The sequence below is a fragment of the Podarcis pityusensis genome (assembly GCF_964106645.2).
Source record: "Podarcis pityusensis genome assembly, chromosome: 9".
In the NCBI taxonomy this organism is placed as follows: Eukaryota; Metazoa; Chordata; class Lepidosauria; order Squamata; family Lacertidae; genus Podarcis; species Podarcis pityusensis.
This window is the reverse complement of record NC_138034.1, coordinates 53,158,609-53,179,362: the sequence shown is the minus strand read 5'-3', so window position 1 is coordinate 53,179,362 and position 20,754 is coordinate 53,158,609. Positions and strand designations below refer to the sequence as shown.

Here is a 20,754-nt window from a genome sequence, read left to right as displayed (position 1 = left end):
AAGGGTTTTAAAAGTGCAAGCAAATGTGCAAACTTTGGCTTAGTATAAATCTGAAACATAGTCAAATACTTCATATGCACAGGTGTCCACTTTTAGCAGTAGTATCCTGCCCAGTTTTCTGGGGCTTTCTGAAATTAATTAGATGAGGAAAGATTATACTCATCTGAGACACAGCAATAATAGTTGAGTCCTGACTGCATATGCTAATAGATCAGTGTGGGTGGCTGACTTAAAGCAAGATTTGCTTCTGTGCACTAGTATGCTTTCAAACTGCTAGGTTGGCAGGAGCTGGGACAAAGCAATGGGAGCTCACCCTGTTGTGCAGATTCGAACTGCCAACCTTGTGATCGGCAAGCCCATGAGGCTCGGTGGTTTAGACCACAGCGCCACCCACGTTCCTTTTACCTATGCTTCTGTGTCTATATTTGAGGTGGTATAGAGCCTATATTGTATAGACCCGTATATTTGAGGTGGTATAGAGCCTATATTGTATAGACCCGTGTTGTGCTTTGTTTGACAATGGAGAACTGGTAGAATGTGTAGTGTAGATGGAGCCATACAGCACCAAGGCCTAAAAGGCCACTTTGTTCTGTATCTTGATGCAAGGCAAGGCCACCTGCCCACCATTCCCATTTGAGAGTTGCCCAAGCCTAACAGTGCGCAGATGTCAAAACCCAACAGCCCCCCCGAATATAAACGATAGCTGTCAACCGTCCCTTATTTGGCGGGAAACTCCCTTATCCCAGCGCCGTGTCCCGCTGCTGTCCCTTACTGATGATGTCCCTTAAATTTCCCTGGTTTCATGCTCTCCCGGCTCAGGAGGGAAGCAGCGGCTCGGGGTCCTCCACTGTGAGAGCGCGTGCACGAGCTGCCGCGTCTCCATCTCTTCCTTTTCCTGCTGAGGGGCGTGTCGTGAGGAGCCGGATGGCGGCGGGTGGGCAGGCAGCCCCTCTCCTGCGAGACTTCTGCCGCGCTGCCAGGGGAAGCCGGAGGTGGTGGCGGCGGCTGAGGAGGCGGCCTGAGGGAGGAGGAAGAGGAGGGGATGGGGAGGGACGCAGAAGGGCGGCGCTTCAGTGGCAGCCACGGCACCGCAACCGCCTCATGCCTGGCTCGCGGGCGGTGTGGGCGAGAGTCTCTCTCCCTCCCTCCCTCTCTCTTGGGTGGGGAACGGCCGATGGAACTCCTCACGCCAGGACGACGGCAGCCCCGACGTGCTGCTTAGCATACCCTCCAACCAGTGCAGCATCTTAATGTTGTGATTTCCCCCTCTGCATCCCTTTCATAACTCTTTCATAACTGCAAAACAGCATGGCTCCATCCGTGCCGGATTTATGTATAAGCTAAGCAAAATCCCTTATTTTGGCTGCTGATCCCTTATTTTCAAGGCTGCTGGTCCCTTATTTTCAAATCTGTAAGTTGACAGCTATGATATAAACTCAACTGCAGTTCACTGTGGTCCATTCACCTCTAGTGGCCTCAGTTGCTTTAGCTAGCTATATTAAAGGCTTGAATCATGTTCTGCATTTGCTGGCTTCTGAAGGTTAGAATAACGATAACCTAGTTGAGGAACATTCCCCAGAGCCTTCTTGCTCATTGGAGGAGTCTGAAGTCTACTCCTCTGAGTCTGGGTGGTGACGACAGTGTTGTTGTTTTGATACCACCCTGCCATCTGAGGATCACAGGGCAGTTTACAGTACTTCCCTGGGTTTTATCAGGTTGGGTGCAGGATCCAAGCATAAGTCCTCCCCTTAAATCAGGCTCTGATTTTTCTTCTGAGCTACTGCTGCATAACTAAATCCCTGAAGTTTATTAGCCCAAGGCATTTTTATTGGTCCATGCATTTTTGGAACAATTGGGAAAATAGCACCTAAACAGGACTTCAGAGTTTTAAGGATCCTGCAACTGTTTGAAATGTTTGAAAATAGTCTGTACAGTAAGATACCTGAATATTCTCAGTCCATAGCTATTGTGCCATCTTGTGTACGGTGGAGCCTGCTTAGCAAATCTCAATACAAAACCCACAATAAAAACAAACATTTCCTTGGTGGTATGCATCGCTTTTATTTGAATATACAATGAGTACAAAAGAAATGCAGTAACTGTTTAAAGAAGCACACATACTTTAAAATTTATTAAATGCAAAATTTCACAACTCATAACTGATGATCTTTCACAGCATAATCCAACCAGAGCTGAGCACTTCTAACTTTCACAGATGAGAGATATGAAATCAGTGGCCTTCCACATGTTAATGGACTACAAATCCCATCAATCCTGACTGCTGGCCATGCTGGCTGGGGCTAATGGGAACTGGAGCCTGAAACATCTGGAGGGCCAAAGGTTCCTTCCCCATCCCTGCCACAGTTTTCAGCAAGCTTAAAGCTACAACTGCACACATATTTACTTGGGAGTAAGTTACGTCTTCTGAGTAAACTTGATCGTGCCATACATTTCTTTCATTGAAACCACTAGGACAATGCTTCACTTTGGCTGGATTGAGCCACAAGTTCTGCAGCCTATCTTTAGTTATTGCCAAGGCAAAAAGAGGTAATATTTACATTCCAAATCACATTCCAAATCACAAGTTATATCGCGAAATGAGATTCAGTCCAGTGTGACGGCCAATCCAATTGAAATAATGTGCCACTTTTGTATAAACCCCAGGGTGTCCTTTTTCGCCACAATTTTCACCCCAGCTCACAACACCCCAAACATACCCCACATTATTAGAGTCAAAACAAACTAAGGGTCCTCCTGAGTCACCTTTACAGGAATCCACAGAGCCATCATGCGTTCCTGAAAAGAGAAAAACAAAGTATTTTTGTTACAGATGCCCTCACCCACAACAAAGGCAATTAGGGGTGCAGTTTCATTCCCAAACTATTCTATTGATACTGGATACTGTCAAAATAGAGTAGAAAGCCCAAAATGTGTGTATGACTATGGCTCTGTGGTGTTGTTTTATCTTGTCTATAGCTCAGGCATTTGTTTTTTGCCCATTTGGGACAATTAATCAATTCCCCCATATCCAGAGCCTGAGTTCATTGAGCCTGATCCTTGTCAAAGACTGACATAATTATTCAGTGAACTGGTGTTATTCTGGATAATATCTTTAAATGCTGGTGATTTAGGGAGCAATCCAAACTCCTACTAGTCCAGTGGAGTCACATGGAGCAATGGGGCCATGGCTGCATCCACAGCCCTGCCATGCATGAAGCAGAAGGGAGCAGGCAGATAAACATCCCTTCCTGTTAACTTCTTAATACTCATGTGGGGAGCTATATGTGTGTTTGTTTTGTCTCCGGCACTGATATGTGTTGACCCGTCTCTGCTTACTTAATACTGTCTCATGAGTTTGCATCCAGATGGGTGTCAAAAATGATACAGTTCATATTCACCTGCACATTCCATGCCTTCAAAGTACCGGTTCCCATAGATTTCAGAGCAGTTTTCCATTAGATAAATGTACCCCCACTTAAGGCCAAATTGCCTTGAAAACTCTAAAGAAGAAATAAATAACAGTTGGTGTTTCATTTTACCATTTATTAATTGTTCACAATTCAGTACTTTCATTCACCGTCCATAAACTTATCCCATTTCAACCGTGGTCAGGTTAATCTGATTTTTTTTAAGTATCTGATGAGACTCTTCCAGTGCAGGACAAAACAACTTGCATTTTTTAAAAAAGCGAAAATTTCACATAAATTTTAAAAAGTGAAAAATTTCACATAAATTTTAAGAAGTGAAAAAATTCACATAAATTTCATTCAAGTCACTGAATGAAGGGGTTGTGAAGACTTGGCCAACATGGACTGCTGAACCCGTTAGCAACAGTTATCTCCAAAGAGCTCACGCTGTGCTAGCTGAAACTTGAAGAGACTCCCAAATCCATCTGCGGATTTCACCCATGAGAATTTCACAGCCGTTTTCTTTCCCCTTTGATAATTTTGGAATGTAATTTCTTATGCCTTGATGGAGGGGGGGGGAGAAGAGGGGGAGACAAGTTCAGCAGTATACTAGCTGAGACCAATAGGAAATGCTAATGAAACAGCTTTTCATGAGCTGCTATAAAGAAGAGTTGAAAGGAAGTGCTTTTGTAGCTTAGCAAAGTTTGAGGCCAGAAGAGATGAGGAAATTGTAACCATAATTTAAACAAGTAATTAGCCTATTCCATTTACCTTCATTGAGTCCCCAGCCAGACACTTTGCACTGGTGGCCACCTTTGAACATGTATTTTGACCAAGGGACACAGACTGGCGAAGAGTCCACAGGGTAACATGTTGGGCTGTTCGTGTCCTTGGGTTTCATCTCCATCAAAGCAATGTCATTTTCATATGTTTTGGTGTTGTACTTCTCGTGAACTATTACTTTAACTACTTGAAATGCTTCTATTATACCTTCCTGTACTACTGTGTTCAGCATTCCAGTCCACACCTGATAGGTATGTGCACGGTTCTCTCTGCAAAGAAGAAATGTGTTTCAAAGAGTGCAAGCGGAAACACAAACTTTGGGTTATGAAAAATTTCCCAGCTAATTAATCAAGTAGTCAAATGGATTATATACACAAGCGCCCACTTTTAGCAATAGGCTCCTGCACAGTTTTCCGTGCTTTTATGAAATCCATTAGATGAGAAAAGCTGAGATGCATCTGAGATACAGCAAAAATAGCTGAGGCCTGGCTACATGTTTGTTTATTTATTTATTTATTTATTTATTTATTTATTTATTTTTGCATTCATTTTAAGATTTATTTTTTTAAAACCACTTAATTATTTGCATTTCTTAAAATAAAAAAAACCAAAGAAACTGGGACAATCAAACAATTAAAAAATCACAATAAAACCAAAATGCCAGCTGGAACAAGAAAGTCTTCAGTCATGAACCTGAGGTTCAACAGAGAGTGTGTCTCTCTAATTTCAGTTGCGAGGGAGTTCAACAGTCTTGAGCTCACTCTGCTGAATGTACAGCTTCTACTAGTTATGAGCTGTGGGTCTGAGCCATGGGGGACCACCAACAGAGATTCCCCCAAAGATCTCAAAGAATTTCGGGGGGGGGTTATTTACATGATGGGGGGGGGACTGTCCCTCCTGCGCCCCCCCCGGCTACACCTATGTCAATTAAGTCAATATAGAACTGCTAGACAGTTGTAACATAGATGGAGCCATGGTCGTCCCAGACCCTAAAAGTTCATTTTGTTCTGTCTCTTGCTGCAAAGCAATTCCCACTTGAGAGTCGCCAAATCCACTTACCTAACACAGTGTGCAGCCGTCAAAACCCAGCAGCCCCCAATATAAACACCACCGCAGTTCACTGTTGTCCGTTCATCTTTAATGGCCACTTGCCAAGGAAATTCATCCTGCAAATACATGAGGCATGATGTTACACTTTTCTACACCAGTTCTACTACCAATATTACCTGTGTCTATCTATGTTTGTGGTCTCCAGATGGAACTGGAAGTAGGAGCAAAAATCACTGTTGGTTGACAAAGTAGATATTTATTTCAGAACCTACTGTTTCTACTCTACCTTCAGGAAAAGTCAGAGAAACAAAGGTTCAGCATTTTGATGTGCTGCTGCTTCTTTTCCTGTTGGATAAAGAAATAGCTCTTTCATCTATTCCACTTTTTTGGTTCGTACTTCTAGTTGGATTTTTAAAAATAATATTTGATGTACTAAAATGTCCTATAGCAAAAAAATCCACGATAGGCCCTTAACTGGAGTGTTTCACTTGTTTCAACTGTACTGCCGATTCAGATTCCCTAGCTTATGATTGGAGGGAGGGAAGGTTGAGAAGTAGGAAAGGGGAGAAAATATATTGCTGTGCAATATTTTAAAAGACTGAAAATTAACTCTTCAATTTCCTACTTTATACTCAAAAAGCTTATGCTTCACCATAGATTTCTAGGTTGTTTTATCCATTGTCACCGTTCCTGCAGGTCTAAAAAATGCATTAAAAACACAGACTTGATATTACTCAACAGACTCAACATTACAGTGCTACCTCGGGTTAAGTACTTAATTCGTTCCGCAGGTCCGTTCTTAACCTGAAACTGTTCTTAACCTGAAGCACCACTTTAGCTAATGGGGCCTCCTGCTGCTGCCGCACCGCCAGAGCACGATTTCTGTCCTCATCCTGAAGCAAAGTTCTTAACCCGAGGTACTATTTCTGGGTTAGCGGAGTCTGTAACCTGAAGCGTATGTAACCTGAAGTGTATGTAACCCGAGGTACCACTGTATAGTGCCTGTATTGTTAGCTACACCTGATTTTCCTTTTACCTTTCCTGCAGTGAATCCACCTACGATTCGCTTCCAACGAGTAGCCGTGTGGTTTGCAATGCCGCACTGTAATTGGGGTAACAATGTTTTGATCTTTCTTCTTTCTTTAACAAAAGAGATAAGCAGTGTCATGCTTGCAACTCGTTCACTTGCATTCGTTGAAATAAACTACTTTGTGGTTTGTTTTTTATGACTTCTTTGGGCATTTAGATTACATACGTGCATTGATGATAATTGAACAAAGGAGTCGGGTGCACTGGCAAACTGCACCTCCTTTGGAACATCACATCCCCTGTTCTTCCAGTCCTTCACAAGATGGATTGTGAACTTCTGAACTGGGGAGCTGCCCCTTATCGTGGAGGCCGCCTGTGCAATCTAGAGCCCCCACATATTAGGGATAATTGCTTGCAAAAATGCACATTTTAGAGGAGGTGCACCCAAAAATGTGTATAAATTTTTATACCTACTTTTCCTTTGTTTAAAAAAATTGCAAACTAATGCAGAAATTGGGTGTACTGAAGATTGGAAAAATGAGAAACCAAAACCAGCAGATTCACCTAAGCCTACACAATAATTCTCTTTAAGCATATATCCTCCAACATCTTGGGGACCAAAACCATGATGCTCTTTTTCTGGTCTCGTGAGACCAAAAACCAAACGGCTTTCATTCCGGCTCTCTGGCACAAGTCTACTGACTCTTGCCAGAGTGCCAGACCAAAAAATGGGACATTCCAGGATCCAATCAGAAGTCGGGATTGGCTGTTGTAATTCTGGGATATCCTTCTTAAATCAGGACTGTTGAGCGAATGTAAGCAACTTTTTAAAAGGTTTCCATTCAGGGAGTTGGTGCGTGGCACTTTCCTGAGAAAAGAATAAAGACTCAGGGGTTTCAAGGCCAGCTCTTTCGTTTGATTGTTGTTTTCAAAGGTGGAAAGGGGGTTGTTAAGCAACATACTCCTGTGTAGCCTTGAAGGCTTCATCCTCCGTTCATATATTCCTGTGTTTTACACAGCTGTTCATGTGAGCAGCTTCCAGTACATTTCTGACAGCACACTGTCAAAAGTGCCCCAGAAGAGGTGATAAACCAGCATGGAAAATCACTGGAAGCTCAGCAAGAAGCATGATTTGACACAAGCAGCTTCCCCATGAAGTAGTTTCCCATTTTCAAGAGCAATTAGTGAATGCACGTAATAAGTTCCATTGAGCAAAGCACACTTCACTTATGATTAAGCATGCATAGGACTCGACTGCTGAATCAGTCCAAGCAATTGTCATATTGTCTATTGATGATGATATAGTGTATTTACCTTCATCCATAGACTGTTCAGCGACTTCTGTTCCTTCTGAAATAAAATAACTACTTTAAATTATTGTAACTGAAAATCTAGTTTCAGATCCCTAAACCTATGAACATTTTGAACTGATCCCCGCAGCTGAGCCTTCACAGCTCTTTGATCTATACAGCAATTGCAAGTGAAAATGTTTATTTTCATGCTGCAAAGAACTTAGTGATGTCCATGAAATAATATCAAAACACAAAATGTTACCTCTTGCATTTTGTTGAGCTCTTCTATTGCCTATTTAAAACATACACACATATTATATATAAGTAGGGTGTACACAGGGGGAAAAAAACATACACCAATGCACACTATGCTATGAATTTGCTGTATATTGGGGTTTGAGAATCTAGATGTTGGACGTCCAATAACGCCTGCATCAGACTTGACCATTGGCTATGCTAGTATAACCTTCCAGGTTTAGCCTTGCAGGGGTGAAGTTCTTGTAGAGTTCTTGAAGAGAGCTGGGAAGCCAAATAAGATTATAGGGTAGATCACCCTGTACAACTTAAATTGCATTTTCTTATATGCATGAGTAATTAGCATGGGGTTGCAGAGTCCGTTCTCGCAGAGCTGCAATTTGTAAGTTGCCAATTGCCGTTGTCCTCTCATTGTGGGACTAAAGCTGATTGCAGAGAGCAACTCGGAAGCCTTCTGCGCCTTGGTAGACAAGAGCAGCCTCTACCAACCTTGGGTTTCCAGATGTTGTTAAACTACAACTCTCATCAGCCCCAGCCAGCATGGCCCAATGGTCAAGGATGATGAGCACTGTAGTACAGCAACATTTGAGGACCCAAGTTTGAGAATAGACAGAGGAATATTTAAATGGGCTGATCACAAAATTTGCAAGCAATAATATATACATTTTCTCTTCTGACTCAGAGAGACCATTGATTGCATTGTTCTTTTTTCAAATACTATAGTTTCAAATAGTGCATTTATTTATTTGTGGGGAAACTGTTGTATTGCTCTGTATAACTGTGGTTCCATGAATGGGCTGTTTTTTTCTGTGCTATTGCTGCCCAATAAGCTGAATTATAAAGAACAGATCACTCCTGAGAGAACCCTGGGAGAAACATAAGAAGAAAGTTATAAAATTATATATATATAAAAATTACCCGTGTTTTCATTGTCTTCAGCTCTTTTTTTATCACCTATTTAAAACATGCACATATACATAAAATAAGAAAGGTGAATACAGAAAAAAACCAATCCACCAACAAGCAATGAATTAGACTGGCTTCCATTATATTAAGGGTCTATAGTCCTGCAGATGTTGTTAAACTCCACCTCTAAATTGGAAGGATTGTAGGGAGTGGCTCAAAACTACACATGAACCTTGCTCAGTAATACGGATGACTAAGGGCCAAAGTAGACATTGGGAATCCCTATTAGCTTTCCTCCTAGGGCTAATAGCAGTTGTGCTGATGGGGTGATTTCTTTCTCTTTGTGCTTCACTTGCTATTAATTTTTCTAGCATCATGTTTAATATGGACCTAGGCTCCATTCACTCCTTTTGCTCTGCAGGGTGAAGTGACTAGACAAGCATGATATGTAGACCAGACACATGCTCACTTTTTGATGACTTTTAAATGAAATTGTTAATAGTTGGATGGGTAGGGCTGCATTGCAGTGATCGTATAACTTCTACTGTGTTTTATATAGACATAGATACATACATACTTTTCTACCATGATACCCAAGGTGGTTTACATTTTTAAAAAAATGTGATTAAATTATGATTCATTACGATTATCACATTATTATGATTATGTCCTATTGCTGTGGACTGCTTTGTGCACAAATCTATTTGTGGAAAATGCAGAATATTGAACGGGGATGATTGCCTTTGTTGAGAAAATGCATAGATAAGCTTGCAAACTGCTTCTGCTTCTACTATGAGAATGAGAAGGGTTTGGTTTTCAATTACTGTAGTACAAATCAACCTGCGATATCCACCTGGGAAGGTGACATGTGTTTTTAGCTTACTGTTAATTTTAATTATATTTTGAACTTTTAAAAATAGCTGTTTTCAGCTGCCATTTATTGACAATGCCGCTATTAATGTTTCATTTCGTTTTTGTAAATTGTTTAGGGGTTCTTTTTACAATAGAGAGGTATATATTTTTGTTAAATAAACAGAAAGCATTGCCTTTATGAGCCCCATTGAAATGAATGATGCTCATTTTCTTGAGCTGTTCTCTGTGTTTTTAGCTACAACAACCTCTTTGGATGGGGCGGGCTGTACATCTAAGATGAACAAAAAGGCAGCTGCAAATTATATATCAGTAAGTGGAGCACAAACTTCAAATCAAGTAAGCTATTAGGTTACAGAAAGCATCCCTCTCCCCCTTTCAAACTGCAATGTTGTACTGAGGTCCAGCACCGAGGGCCTTCTGGCGGTTCCCTCAGTGCAAGAAGCAAAGCTGCAGGGAACCAGGCAGAGGGCCTTCTCGGTAGTGGCGCCCACCCTGTGGAACGCCCTCCCATCAGATGTCAAAGCGATATACAACTACCTGACATTCAGAAGACATCTTAAGGCAGCCCTGTTCAGGGAAGTTTTTAATGTGTGACATTTTAGTGTATTTTTGGTCTCTGTAGAAGCCGCCCAGAGTGGCTGGGAAAACCCAGCCAGATGGGCGGGGTACAAATAATAAGTTGTTATTATTATTATTATTATTATTATTATGTGGGAGCACTCCGTTTAGGTTTTGATATTGCTCGTCTGTTAATGAGGGACAAGTGGACATGAAGGATGGGCTGTGCAGTGGTCTCAGATATCACCACAATTTGAGCTAGCTAGAATGTTCTAAGCTTATCCAAACCCATTACATAGTGTGTGTGTGGGGGGGATTATTGTCAGAATGCAGCCAGAAATAAATAGAAAGGTATACTCTTACACTGTGAGCGAGTCTCATCTTCTCCTGTTAAACAGTCCACTTCGTTGTTACAGACGTATTTTCTTGGAATACACACATCTGAATGACAGTGGAAGCTTTTCCCCCTACATGCTATCGGAAAGAGATCAGTCAGAATATAAAACACAAAATGGTACATCAATAGCACAGTGGTTTAAGGCCTAAGCACAAAGAATTGTAGAGTTGGAAGGGAACATGAGGGTCATCTAGTCCAATCACCTCCAATGTGGGAATCTTTTTGCACAAACCCGAGATTATGAGTCTCATGCTCTACCGATTGAACTATTCAGTTATTTTTCAAAATTAAGCAATGTAACTTTGAAATATTCTATATAATTTTTGGAAATGACAGCTTTTCTGCTCCTTTGTGTGTATAAAGTTGACTGCTATTCTGTCTTTTTTGGGAGCAATGAAAACACCCCCACCCCATCCCTTATGTTCATGGTACTGTTTTTACTTCTGATCCATTGATTTTGATTGGTGAAGCTTTTGTTTGCTTTGTTGTAAGCCACCTTGGGGAATTTTGAGTTAAAGTTGGTATATAAATCTAACTGATACCTAACATGACCGAAGAAATATGACTTGAAACTTTTAACCTTTTGCTCTTAAGCAGAGTTTAGAGCAATGATGTGTACAAGCATTTGTTTGACAAACATATACAGTGGTACCTCGCAAGACGAATGCCTCGCAAGACGAAAAACGCGCAAGACGAAAAAGTTTTCCATTTTTTGAGTCGTTCCGCAAGACGAATTTCCCTATGGGCTTGCTTCGCAAGACGAAACGTCTTGCGAGTTCTTGCGAGCTTGTTTCTTTTTTCTTAAAGCCGCTAAGCCACTAATAGCCGCTAAGCCGCTAATAGCCGTGCTTCGCAAGACGAAAAAACCGCAAGACGAAGAGACTCGCGGAACGGATTAATTTCGTCTTGCGAAGCACCACTGTAGCTTTAAAGCATCTTTCAGAACCATTTGTGTGTATATGACTGATAATACACACAAAAAAGAATGATTACATAGTATAGAGCATACCTTTGCAACATACTTCATCACTTAAGTCTCCACAGTCGTTGACGCCATTGCATGTCTTAAAGGAAAGGATGCATTTTCTATTGACACAACGGAATTCTTTTGGCAAACATTCTGTCAAGTGGGATGAGAAACAAATAATGTTTTGGTTAGATATTCTTCAGCAGAAAAAGAAATACTGTATAGAAATCCATAGGATTGTTTGCTGGGATGGGTGCACAGTAGCTGAAGGCATGAAACTATTGTGTTCAGCATAATTGTCTGCCTCTGGTTTAATTATTAAGAGAATTTCTATGTTTCCTTTCCATCAGTGACAAATCCAAGACAGCAAACAAAAAGATGAATTCAGCATAGCATTCACAAGTATTTAAAAAACAAAAAAGAGATTTAAAACTGTATGTTGTGGGGAGGGGAACAGGATCATAGCTGTCAACATTTCCCTTTTTTAAAGGTAAATTCCCTTATTCCAAATAGGATTTCCCTTTAAAAAGGGGGAAAGTTGACAGCTATGAACAGGATCTGGCTGGCCCTGGGGAATGGGGTTCACTTCGAAAATTGAGTGGGACCTGTCACCTGACTTTATTCATGATGATGATTATTTAGTCACTTTCCTTGCAACAGTGACCCAAAGCAACTACCATTAAAACTAGCTAAAACAAACACAACCAATAAGAACCTAAAAACACAGCAGCATGTCTTCAGGTAACGCAACTGACTGTGCACACTGACTGCATTGTCTCAAAGAATCCACAGTGTAGGGGCCGCTAGGGGCGCACTGGAAGATGGCCCACAATAACATCTCTCCGGCTCACACAAGGTAATTAAGAGGCTGATATGGGAGTATGCAGCCTCCCTTGTTGCCCCAAGGATATGGGGAACACTGCCTTGCCTGCTGTGGCCATAAATCACCCCCGGATTCGAAAGAAGGGGGTGAGGGCACTAGGCACAAAGCCCTTGTGTGGGTCCGGCTCTCCCGGACGCTGTCTCTGATCGCGCACTAGTTGCAGCAACTCAAAATAAACAATTGGAGAGAGAAGCAAATGCACATATTTCAAGTCAAGAACGGGAGTGAAGACTGCTAATTGAAGTGACCTCTGTGAAAGTAGAGCGACGGGTTGGATTTAACAGGAATATATCTGAAGAAGATACATCAAAGGTTCGGTATGTCGGAGCGGGACTGGATGGGGGGGGGGGACTTTTTTCTTTTCTTCTATGTGATTAACCAATAACCTCTCCCCAAGAAAGAACCGTCACATAACTGACCTAAGGAGGATGATTAAAAACTGTGTGGAAATGAATTATTAACCAAAAGTTTGGCTTATGGAGATCGAGAAAAGAACAAAGGCTCTTGGAATGACGCAGTAATAAAAAGGGAGTCGCCATCTTGGCAGGTTCTGTCGAAAGATTGATGATCGGGAGGAGGAAGCTATGGACTGGCAGAACCTCCTCAGAGGACTGAGAAAGGGAGTGACAGATCTGTGAAGATTAACGAGCAAAAACCCACACAGGATTACAATTTGTTTCAACCCGCTTGTGGAGACTACCAGAGGTCACAAAGAGAAAGGAAAAATATATGAAAATAACGAGAAGAGATGTGGAAAATAACAAGAAAGGATTGGATAGAATGGTGAACACTATTTGGACAGATTTGTGAACATTAAAGCAGCAGCAACAACAAGAGGATTGGATCCCTTTCGGAACTTGAAATATGGGTACCCCCAACAAAAAAATTAAAATTCAGCTTTGTAATTTGGAATTTATGTGATTTGATTTGATTTGATTGGTCTGTTAATAAAAATTATTTAAAAAAAAAAAAAAAAGAATCCACAGTGTAGTTTGACTAAATATGCAGCAACAGCAGCAGTAATTAAGAGGCAACCTTTCTATCATATTGACTGAGTGACTGCATTTATACAATGCCTTTCTGCCAAGGCTCCCAAGCTGATTCACCTTTTTTAAAAAAGTAGAGCATGAGACTATTTCAGGGTTGCGGGTTCAAGCCCCACATTGGGCAAAAGATTCCTGCATTGCAGGGGGCTGGACTAGATGACCCTCGTGGTCCCTTCCAACTCTATGGTTCTAAGATTCTATTCTATGAAATGGTGTAAGATATAAAGCAAAAGTGTCCTGCCATGCCAAAAGTCTCTTCTGGGCCTGATGGCATAGGATTCCTGGCCTGGGCTTTGTTGCCTCAGGGTGTTAGAATTCCTGCTCCATGATTGCAGTCATGGGATTTTTGTCTATCACATGATGGTATATGTTTTGACTCCACAAAGTGGGAAGTGACGGAGACAGGATGTTTGTGTTACTGTGTTCCGTGAAGTGGGACTATTGTCCTTTGTTCTTTTTCTCTTGGCTGTCTGATGCTAGAGAGAGAGGGAGCCATGTTGCAGTGCTCTGTGTGTGTTTATATGTAAATAAAGTAGATTAGCCAAAATGCTGAGTTACTGAAGAGAAGAATTTTGGATTTGATATCCCGCTTTATCACTACCGGAAGGAGTATCAAAGCGGCTAACAATCTCCTTTCCCTTCCTCCCCCACAACAAACACTCTGTGAGGTGAGTGGGGCTGAGAGACTTCAGAGAAGTGTGACTGGCCCAAGGTCACCCAGCAGCTGCATGTGGAGGAGCGGAGACGCGAACCCGGTTCATCAGATTACGAATCTACCACTCTTAACCATTACACCACACTGGCTGTCTGAGGTCTGTCACGCACATGATGTGCAAACTCTGCGGATCCCTAAGTGTGCCGCTGTCAGTTGGCATGGGTCACTGTGATGTTCGGGCTGAAGAAAGCTTATGAAGCTCCCAAACGATCAACCAAGAGGGAGAGAACATGCCAGTCGGGCATGTGTCTCTGCCAGGGTCCTACTCAAGTGTAGGCTGAACTCCTGACACAGGGTACCCTAGTTTTTCTTAAGCCACCCCAGGGAAAGTGAGAGAGGGACTGCACCAACAGATCATTTAAAGCCATATACTAATACTGTAATGAACTCAGGTGCTGAGTTACAACAGCTATGTAGCCACAAGAGAGGTATCAACGTGCTGAAACCCTGTGATATGTTCAGTGACCACAGAATGCTGAGTTATTTGTTGCAAGGGGAGTTAATGCCAGTGGAGTGGAGTGGAGAGGAGAGGAGAAATGGAATGGAATGGAGTCTCTTGTAAGTATAGCATGTCTAGCACACTGAACAGGAATATTTCATATTGCAGTGTTTTGTTCTTGGTCCCACTTGTCATCTCTACCATCTAATTATCAAGCTAGAAATGGCTTACTACAATCCCACCCCCAATAAAACTTATTTTACCAACCTCTGTGTGTTGTATGACACGCCACTTTTGCCACTTTCTCATTAGTTTTATTCACTCTAGTTAAAGTACATTCTGCTAGGCTGGTCTCTGTTCCTCTGCATCTTGCCTTAAGGCACTCCATTGAATCAGAGTCTTCTTCTGGGTCAACAGTGTCTGTACGATCAGCCCCTCTGAGCAATGCAAGAAAGAAGAAGAGAAGTAATCATTGGTCCTGGACCACACATATTATTCATATAGGACTTACCCGATGGGAAATAGAAAAAAAACATATTTGCAACAGTCTTTAAACCAGCCCACCTTGTGTGCCAGGAGCCAAAACAACTCCAGAAAGGGAAGAGTAGAGATATAAAATGAAGTCATGGAGAAAAACAGAACTTTGGGGAGAAATTGGAAAAGATTCAATCTCTCCCCCCCCCCCTTTAGAAATTGAAAGTCCCTTTGTTACTTTTGGAATATAAAATGCATTCTTCATAACTTGGTTTGCTATAAAATTATCATGTTTTATATATTAAAAGTGAGTGTGTGTGTGTGTGTTACAAATAGAGCTGCTGAACTGTAAGGAGCCTAGCATCTCTTTGGTTTTGCCAGTTTATGGGGAGCAGCCCAAAACACTGCAGGACAGAAAAGACAACAGCAGGCTAGATGGGCAAATAATATGACCTTCTATAAGGTTCAGTAGTGTTCAGTAGTGCTCCGTGGACTCAAGAAAGGTCTTCCCAAGTGCTGCTACTTCAAAGAAGAAGAAGAGTTTGGATTTGATATCCCGCTTTATCACTACCCAAAGGAGTCTCAAAGCGGCTAACATTCTCCTTTCCCTTCCTCCCCCACAACAATCACTCTGTGAGGTGAGTGGGGCTGAGAGACTTCAGAGAAGTGTGACTGGCCCAAGGTCACCCAGCAGCTGCATGTGGAGGAGTGGGAAGCGAACCCGGTTCACCAGATTACGAGTCTACCACTCTTAACCACTACACCACCACTACCTCAAACTGCATACACTTGAGTACCTCCTGGGGGGAAAAGCACTGGCTCTATGAACTATGGCCATGACCTCATAATCCACAGATGGGAATTAGATGTTGCTGGACTCCAGCTCCAATCAGCTTCAAACCACCATGCCCAGTGGCCTGGGAACCATGACCCAGGGCTCTGCCTCCCCATCCTCAGGGGAAATTGTTACAAATTCAGAGCCGGGAGAAGTATGTGCCCTCTGAGCCCGCCTTGGGGATCCCTATCTCCTTAGGAATTCCAGCACCAGAGGAGAACCTGATGCCAGCACCTCTCCATCTTGAAGAAGCCACATTACCCTCTTCAGACTAGCTGAGAATGCAAAACAGAACCATAGCCTAAGTAAACAGCCAGGGCCCCTTTAAGAGAAAGGGCTCCATTAATCAGGGCTGAAAGAAGCTGCCATCCTATTTAACAAACATAGACACAATGTAACTTGCTGTTTTTAACTATATTAATTCTTTTTACATCATATAAACATAACTCTTTTCATATTATCTAATTGAGTAGAAGCAATTAAGGACCAACGTTTAGAACAGGAAAAACAAATGGATCAGTTCTTATATACGTAATGTCCAAATAGAAGCTTTTGTGTTCCACGTATGTACAAATGAATCAGTTTTTTAAAACGTCCAAATAAAAGCTTTCTGTGTTCCACGTATGTCTTAGCGAATACAAGTGTCAAACGTAACAACTTTAAGGAGCAGTACTTGCAAAAGATGAACTTTTCTTTGTAATGTTCCACATCTGCCTTTACAAAGTATGGTTGTTGTATGCAGCTGCTGTATGCAGGTATCAGACAAAGGATACAAAAGATCTTAACATGTGCCTTTGCAAAATATAGTTGTTGTATGCTGGTGTCAGACTAAAGAACTTAAACGTGACAAGGATTCGCGGAATAATACCTTGTTTCACCCTGCCGGGCATACTCATATTTTGTGTATCAGAGACATGGAACAAGTGACATGCCAGATACCGCATACGTAACTATCGGTTTGACAGTGTTGTGTAAGCCATCCTATTTAAGGCTTGGTCTGGATTTGCTCATTACTGGAGCAACATCCAGCCTGCACTGGCTGACATCCCAGCTAGGTGCTGCTTGGAGCTATCCCCCTTGGCTGTTTGCTTTTTGGCCTTTGCTTTGATGGACCTTCCTTATCTGGACTTACTGGCATTGCTTGACCTGACTTTGCTTCCTGGATTTGGAAATGGTGCTAGCAGCTAGCAGCTAGCAATACACTACCAGGTGTCTCTGGGCTCTTTACTCAGCACATGCTAAAATCCTCCCTTGCACCCAGCTGAGACCCTTGCATGGGAAAGAACACAGGCATGATGGGACTTGGAGTCCAACAACACCTGCAGGGCCACAGATTCCCCATCCCAGCTCAAATCCATCATAAAGATAGATCCCACTACAGTGGTACCTCGGGTTACATACACTTCAGGTTACAGACTCCCCTAACCCAGAAATAGTGCTTCAGGTTAAGAACTTTGCTTCAGGATAAGAACAGAAATCGGGCTCCGGCGGCGCGACAGCAGCAGGATGCCCCATTAGCTAAAGTGGTGCTTCAGGTTAAGAACAGTTTCAGGTTAAGAACGGACCTCCGGAACGAATTACCGTATTTTTTGCTCTATAAGACTCACTTTTTCCCTCCTAAAAAGTAAGGGGAAATGTGTGTGTGTCTTATGGAGCAAATGCAGGCTGTGCAGCTATCACAGAAACCAGAACAGCAAGAGGGATTGCTGCTTTCACTGTGCAGCGATCTCTCTTGCTGTTCTGGCTTCTGAGATACAGAATATTTTTTTCTTGTTTTCCTCTTCCAAAAACTAGGTGCGTCTTGTGGTCTGGTGCATTTTATAGAGCGAAAAATACGGTAAGTACTTAACCTGAGGTACCACTGTAATGTAGAGTTTTTCTTAAGATTTATTTAAGTAACATTTTATCCATATAAGCAGCTCTCCATTCCACCCCAGAATCTTACTCTGGAAAACCAAGATGTCTGCAGGCCACATTTGCTTCATTCATACCCCAAGGAGATCCACACACAGGTGTCTTTGGGGATTGATTCACTTCAACTTGGATAATTCCTGTTGATGTTGCATTTTCAGGCTTAAACGAAACTTGAAAAGTCTCTAGAAAGCAAAGCAAAATCTGCTAATGTTTAGGTCTGTAAGGTTTACAAAAGACAGCAATGTGGACAAAACCCACTTTGTTGTATGCAAGGCGCCATGTGTATAGTTCTGTTGGCGTTGTTTGTCTGAAGGGTGGAGTTAAAATAAGTGAAAGGATAAATTAACCTTGAATGGGAAGGCGGGTACAGTATTATTTAATCAAATGGCGCATTCTTTGTCAATTTGGTTCCTCTCTGGGATGCCAGATTTGAATTTCCACAACAATTCACACAAATGCATACCAGGAAATGGCTGGATGTTTTATATAGAAACAAAAAGCCCAGGGTTTTTTCCCCATTTACAGGGCGTTGTTTATTTTAAAGAGCCTGGAATGTCACTAAGCCAGTCTTTGAGCAGTGGACTCTGAGCGGAAAGCAAGCGAGACTCTCTGCTGCTTTTTGTGCATATGACTAGTAAATGCAGTGGAGGGAGAGTGATAAGGCATGACAGAAACAAAATACTCTGTGCTTTTGGAATGACAAATGTGCAACATTCTACAGGTAGGCCTAGAGTGTCAAGAGCTGTTATACGAGTCTAGGATTGTTCTGCCTGTGTATTTGGCTGCATATACATAACACACATTTAAATTATTATATTAAAATTATTCATTGTTTTTCTTTTTTACAAAAATAACTCAAAAGACACTTAACAACAGTAAATAACAATGGGCTACCCCTGGGGTGGGGGTAATAGGGGGTTAATGTGGTGGTGATTTGGTTGAAATCAGGTGCTCCAACTTTTGCAAGTGGAAGCACTATGTGCTAAGGCAAAGCCACCGTTGGAAAGCACCAAAACTGTGTAAGTATAACAGAATTACAGGCAGACATCAATGTCTGCACATGTCTGCACCCCACCCTTAAAGCTTGATCTTTCTCAGGATCAACAATCAATTCAGAAGAAGAAAATGAAACATATTACCTTGAGAGCTGCATCTTCCTCTGTTCATAAATCTGCTCTTTTTACGTTGACATTCCAAGCTCTTTAGCTGGCAGTAATTTAAAGTCCTCTTTTCAGTAGAACAAACCAAGGTTCCATTTTTGGGGCATTGGTAAGGTAGCTTACAGAAACAGGAGCCATCCACACACCTCTGCCATGGCTGGCAAAACACTTTCTCGCAAGAATTCTGAGTGTAGCCATTGTTTACACATTCTTCTATCAGATATGTATTGTCCTAAAAACAAATACTATTCAGTAACAGAAGTTGATTTGTTGTTTTCATACTTCCTTCAGATGCATGCTAAGCACATGAAAAAATAAAAAACAAGCCTTAAAGTATTACCAATAAAACATGTTTCTTACAATGCCAACCATTTAAAAAAATAAAAATCCTTACCTTTCGTTGAAAAATTCCAAGTTGTAAGCATGAAATAAACATGAGAGCTGATAATGATTTCATGGTGAATCGTTTCTGTCCGTATTTAGAATATTTTCTTTCCCTAAAATTTCCCCCCAGTCTCAGACTTCTGCTCTGTGTTTAATTTTTAACCATTAGCAAATATTTAAAAAGATGGTTCTGAAATAACTACGACAGCATCCATGTGCATGGATGGTTCTCAGCTCTTAGACAAGATCCTGCTTAAACCTCAGTTCAATGTACACTGCAAAAACGATAAGAGACGCAAACAGGTAAAAAGGCTGGTAGATCCCTGAAGGAATGTGCTCTCCTGTGCATAACTCTCACACAACTTTCTTAATACTTTCACTTATTTATGTAGCTGCTTTATAGTTGCCTGCTTCTGTGGAACAAAAGATAATGGATGATTTGCATATTTAACTGACAGGAGAGGAAGATTTCAAGGTTGTGTTTAGCCAGTTGCTCAATGCCTTGGCAAACGGATAAAAAAAGTATTTGTGCACTAAGCTCTGGGAGTGCCAGTTTCCGGGAATGGCTAATCAACTAGCCCTTCAAAATCAACAAATAGTGGGGCTGTACAGTTCAAAAATCCTTCTATTTAATCATAGCAAGGGAAGGTGGTTTGTGTTTTAGTTTTTCTTCTTAGGAACAAACTCAGTCCATTGGTCCATCTAACACAATGTTGTCTGCAGCCTGTAGCAGCAACCTCTTCACACAAGCCTTCCCACCAGGGGCCGCCTCCAACTTTAAGTTACAGTACACAGTTCCTGCCCCCTCCCTTCATCTGTACTGATACTTGGGGGACCACACCATAAAACAGTTGTAGGGGAAGTGGAGCAACAAATGTTCTTTGTTAGGGCTTTTTTTCAGCTGGAACTCACCAGAACTGAGTTCCTGCACCTCTTTTTCTGGAAAAATAGCACTGAGCACATTAAGACATACAAGAAAATGGCTTACCTCCAGGAATTTTGTCATGGGCTTAGGGACCCTGGAGGTCTGCATGTCTACATTGTGTAACTTCTCTTGTGGTACGCCAATAGTTATTTGGAAAGAACAGTTCTGTTTTGGCCATGCCTGCTTAGAAATAAGCACCACTCAGTTCAATAGGGATTAATCTCAAATCAGTGTGCAGAAGACTTTGGGCTTTGTGTGATTAAAATACACATATTTCTTTCTCTTTAAAAACACAGTAGCTGATTTCTCAATAATTCTTATCACTGACGATTAGGGAAGAAGGAAGTAAACAGAAAATTAGCCCTACAGGTATTTCCTCATTCTTTTTACTGTTATAATTTGATTTATTATGTGATACATAAGGAAACACCAAAAGATTGAGGGAAATTCTATCAAAAAAAA

At 41.7% G+C, this 20,754-nt stretch overlaps 1 protein-coding gene across 3 annotated transcripts; it reads right to left on the bottom strand.

The window, feature by feature from the left end:
- Window positions 1–2,036: 2,036 nt before the first annotated feature.
- CFI (complement factor I) lies at window positions 2,037–19,884 on the bottom strand. 3 transcript variants are annotated; one of them, XM_081020319.1, is made up of 14 exons: window positions 19,378–19,878; window positions 18,963–19,215; window positions 17,855–18,005; window positions 14,868–15,037; window positions 11,560–11,670; window positions 10,517–10,627; window positions 8,735–8,770; window positions 7,824–7,853; window positions 7,584–7,619; window positions 6,277–6,380; window positions 5,250–5,356; window positions 4,179–4,459; window positions 3,399–3,500; window positions 2,037–2,796 (listed from the first exon to the last, which is right to left on the bottom strand). In XM_081020319.1, the coding sequence occupies exons 1-14, from the start codon at window positions 19,438–19,440 to the stop codon at window positions 2,579–2,581; spliced, it is 1,773 nt and encodes a 590-aa protein (XP_080876445.1). In that variant the 5' UTR covers window positions 19,441–19,878; the 3' UTR covers window positions 2,037–2,578. The 3 variants fall into 3 exon arrangements, with proteins under 3 accessions (XP_080876445.1, XP_080876447.1, XP_080876446.1); XM_081020321.1 differs by lacking the exon at window positions 8,735–8,770 and having other exon boundaries at window positions 19,378–19,884; XM_081020320.1 differs by lacking the exon at window positions 7,824–7,853 and having other exon boundaries at window positions 19,378–19,882.
- Window positions 19,885–20,754: the final 870 nt, after the last annotated feature.